At 53.7% G+C, this 3,900-nt stretch overlaps 1 protein-coding gene across 4 annotated transcripts in view; it reads left to right on the plus strand.

Moving 5' to 3' along the window:
• LOC110405209 (histidine--tRNA ligase, cytoplasmic) overlaps positions 7–3,900 on the plus strand; it is a 19,725-nt gene continuing 15,831 nt past the window's right edge. For 2 of the 4 annotated variants that reach the window (XR_002442725.1, XM_021410307.1), the window contains exons 1-5: positions 7–166; positions 329–418; positions 1,682–1,801; positions 1,991–2,086; positions 2,643–2,708. Coding sequence is in view for 3 of the 4 variants with exons in the window: in XM_021410307.1 (XP_021265982.1) it covers positions 89–166; positions 329–418; positions 1,682–1,801; positions 1,991–2,086; positions 2,643–2,708 (450 nt within the window). In the remaining variant the exon portion in view is untranslated. Of the gene's footprint in view, positions 167–328; positions 419–1,681; positions 1,802–1,990; positions 2,087–2,642; positions 2,709–2,777; positions 2,838–3,098; positions 3,207–3,403; positions 3,503–3,838; positions 3,896–3,900 lie in introns of all 4 variants that reach the window. The other 2 variants (XM_021410308.1, XM_021410309.1) reach the window with 2 other exon arrangements.

Raw genomic sequence — 3,900 nt, forward strand, 5'->3', positions numbered from 1 at the left:
GCGCAGGCGCGAGCCCCGGTCCCGGCAGTGCGCAGGCGCGAGCCCCGGTCCCGGCAGTGCGCAGGCGCGGCGCGGCACCGAGGCGGTCATGGCGGAGGAGGCGGCGGTGCGGGAGCAGGCGGAGTTGGTGCGGCGGCTGAAGCAGGTCAAGGCCGAGCCTGACGAGGTGCGGCTGCGTTCTCCGGGAGGGGCCCGGTGTTGACGGGGAGTCAGGGGTGGTGGTGGTGCGGGCCGAGGACGGGCGCTGAGGGTGAGGAGGGCGCGGGGGGACCGGGAGCAGGAGTGTGCGGGGGACGCTGGGCTCACCGGGCCCCTCCTTCTTTCGCAGATTGCCAAGGAGGTCGCGAAGCTGCTGGAGATGAAGGCGCAGCTGGGGGGAGATGAGGGGAAACACAAGTTTGTGCTCAAGACCCCCAAGGTAAGCTCCGCCGGGCGCTGGTGCCTCTGGGCGCGGGAGGCCCGTGGGCCGGGCCGTGCTGTGGGCGCTCGGACGAACCCGCCCATAAATTCCATCGTGACCGAGCTCTGTTGTAACGGCCCGGCGTGAGCGGCCTCGTATCGCTCTGGGTTGCTCATTTTTAAGCGAAGTTGTGACTTGCCCTGCCACAAGTGAGTTTCGATGCGGATGTTAAAGACCTCGTAGCACTGACCCCAAGCAGTGCCTGCACGCGTTGGCTCTGACAGACCAAGGCTCCCGAGCCGGCCCTGTCCCTGGGAGCCTTGGGGCAGGGGGTGAAGCTGCTGCGGGCTGGGTGAGCACGCAGCGCTGCGAAGCATTCCAGGTGCCTGGAGGTGGTTGCCAGGAATGCTCAGAACACATGGAAACATGGGGAGCAGTGAGGGCCTGGTGGCTTCTGGTGTCGCTTTGGTCAGTGAGAGTGGAGTCATCCTGCATAGTGAGCAGCTCTGGCCAGCTGCAGACATTTCTTTGTCCTCTTCCAGGACACTGCCCACCAGGGTAGCCTTTCAGTCTGTCTCCAGGTGTCTGAGAATGGTGTTGGTAATGTGATTCATGCTGAAGTTTCTTTGCATTTTGATGTTTCAACACAAGATGCTGGCCTGAAAGCCCCTGTGTTTTGGTGCTATGGCATGGAGGAGTTATGAATGTTGCTCTTGAATAAAAAAACATTACCTTAATGCCAGTGACTTAAAGGAAATGCCTCAAAGACGGTCTCCCATGTCCATTCCCTTTATCATATGTTTTGGTAAATGTTATCTGCGGTGTGGGACCTGGGAAGAGAAAGATCTCAGTATTCAAATATGCAGAGTGAGGACTTTGTGGCTCTGTGAGTGTCAGGAGAAACAGCTTGGGTTTCCAGCCTGTCCTAGCTGTGCCAGTGCACTGCTGAAAGCCCCTCGTCGCTGCACGATCTGTGGGTGGGGTGCTCCTCCTCTCTGCTTCCTCTAATTGTTGAGCCCTTGAAAATGAAAGGAACAGTTAACTGACAGTGAGTAATGTGTTCCTGGAAACCTAAAGGCTGTCAGTGAAATAATTCAGCAATGAAGATTAAAAGGGGACCCATACCAGTGAACTTAACAGGTTTCAAATGGTCTAAATACGGACCCAATCCCTCTGGCGTTTTAAGCCACGGATTGTTTGCATCACCTCTCACACTTGTCTGCTACTACGTACTTCTAACCCAATGCGTTCTTTGCTTTTCTTTCCCTTGCCTTGTCCCAGGGCACACGGGACTATGGCCCCAAGCAAATGGCCATTCGTGAGAGAGTCTTCAATGCTATCATCACCTGCTTCAAGCGCCATGGAGCAGAAGTCATTGATACACCAGTGTTTGAGCTGAAGGTGAGTGAGAGCACAGCACATCAGCTGAGCTGATGGGGATCATGCACTTGGAAGCCCGTGTTGAGGGCTGAGTGTTTTCCTACCATCTCCTAGGTGTCCTCCCTTTCTCTCTTTATTCTATGTGCTCTAGGGCTCATCACCGGATACTGAAGATGCTGTTTGTTCGTGTGTCCTTTTTTCTTTTCGTAGGAGACGCTGACAGGGAAATATGGAGAGGACTCGAAGCTCATCTATGATCTGAAGGATCAAGGAGGAGAGCTGCTGTCCCTGCGCTATGACCTAACTGTATCCTGCAACAGCCAGTGCTGAGGGGTTTTGTCATCTTTGCTGCTCCCCTTTTGTGGCAGTGCTGCCCAGAGCAGCAGGGAGGAGGAAGGAGGGAGGGCAGCCCCTTAGTATTCACCCCCTCCAGTCAGGGAGAATGCGAGCAGGTAATGTGACGCAGTGGGTGCAGGACTGTTGCTCAGTTATTTACACGGCCCATTGTTTAAATTAGTCAAAGTAGTACTTGTTGGTAGAAAGAAGGAAGATCTCTGCTGAGCACAGTTCCTTCTACATCAAGATAACCAGACTAGGCAGTGAGATCTAACCTAAGGCAGTGCTGGAAGATGCCCATAGGGTAAACGCCCCTGTGCTAGTGGCAGGATGTGCAGGCTGTATCTAGGTTGTTTGAGGAGACCTTGAGGAGCTGTGGCCAGTCCAGCATCTCTTAGCTGTTGCTTTGACCCACAGGTGTGTGCCATGCTGTGCTGGGGAGGTAGTGAGGCTTCGGCACTGCCCGTGACTGGTAACTGGGTGGGGTGATCCCTCCTCGTTCCCATCCTTAACCCTGTGATCACAGGTGCCCTTTGCTCGCTATTTGGCAATGAACAAAATCACCAACATCAAGCGCTACCACATCGCCAAGGTGTACAGACGGGACAACCCGGCCATNATGAACAAAATCACCAACATCAAGCGCTACCACATCGCCAAGGTGTACAGACGGGACAACCCAGCCATGACCAGGGGCCGCTACAGGGAGTTCTACCAGTGCGTGAGTGTTGCGGCCCTGTGCAGTGGGTGTAGGGATAGGGCTGCTTGGAAGGAGAGCTGGGAATTCCTGAAAGCTTCTGTGTTATACCAGCTGCCTAGACTCAGCTGCTGAGGGGTTGTGCAAGGTGCCTGGCTGAGCTGTGCTCAGACCAGGGTAATGCTGTAGCAGAGAGAATGCAATGCTGCACAGGAGAACAGCTGAGAGCCTGTCGTCAGCAGCTGCCCAGCTGTTACAGAGTCTCTGCATTTTCTTGTGCCTCAGGATTTTGACATCGCCGGCCAGCTTGACCCTATGATTCCTGATGCTGAGTGCCTGAAGATAGTGCATGAGATCCTGAGCGAGCTGCAGATTGGGGATTTTCTCATTAAGGTGAGACCAGAGCCAGGTATTTTTCACACATTTGTGCCTTCGCTTCCTGGCTCTAGTGTGCTGAGGAATTGAGACACCAGTCAAAGGACACAAGCAGACTCCCAACAGCTGCAGCTTCTAGCACCCCTTGGATAAGGGCAGGAGAAAATTGCAGTGGAACATCTTCCCTGAGCTAAGCATGCTTCTCCAACCTCCAGGTTAATGACAGACGAATTTTGAATGGCATGTTTGCCATTTGTGGCATCCCAGAGAGCAAGCTTATAACTACGTGCTCTACTCTGGACAAGCTGGACAAGGTAAGCATTGTGCTCTTACAGCAGATCACTTCCTCTCTTGGGTTGGATGTCAGGTGCAGGGCACTATCGTGGCTATTCTTATTGTAATAATGAAGCCATTAGTGTTTGTAAAGGATGCAGAGAGCTCTTAGGCTGATAGCAATGGCTAAAAATAAGACCTGGCATTTTCAGCGATCTTAGTTAACAGTCCCCGTGAGATACACACGGGTCATTAGTAAGGGTTGCTCTTGGAGAAGTATGTTATATTCCAGCATATGTTCTGGATACATGGGCCTCTGGGGACTGTGGCTGACGCAAATGTTCTGCAGTGACAGATGCTCTCTACTCACCTTGTAGATGCCCTGGAAGGATGTGAAGAACGAGATGGTCGGAGAGAAGGGGCTCTCACCTGAGGCTGC

This window comes from Numida meleagris, chromosome 12, assembly GCF_002078875.1.
Source record: "Numida meleagris isolate 19003 breed g44 Domestic line chromosome 12, NumMel1.0, whole genome shotgun sequence".
In the NCBI taxonomy this organism is placed as follows: Eukaryota; Metazoa; Chordata; class Aves; order Galliformes; family Numididae; genus Numida; species Numida meleagris.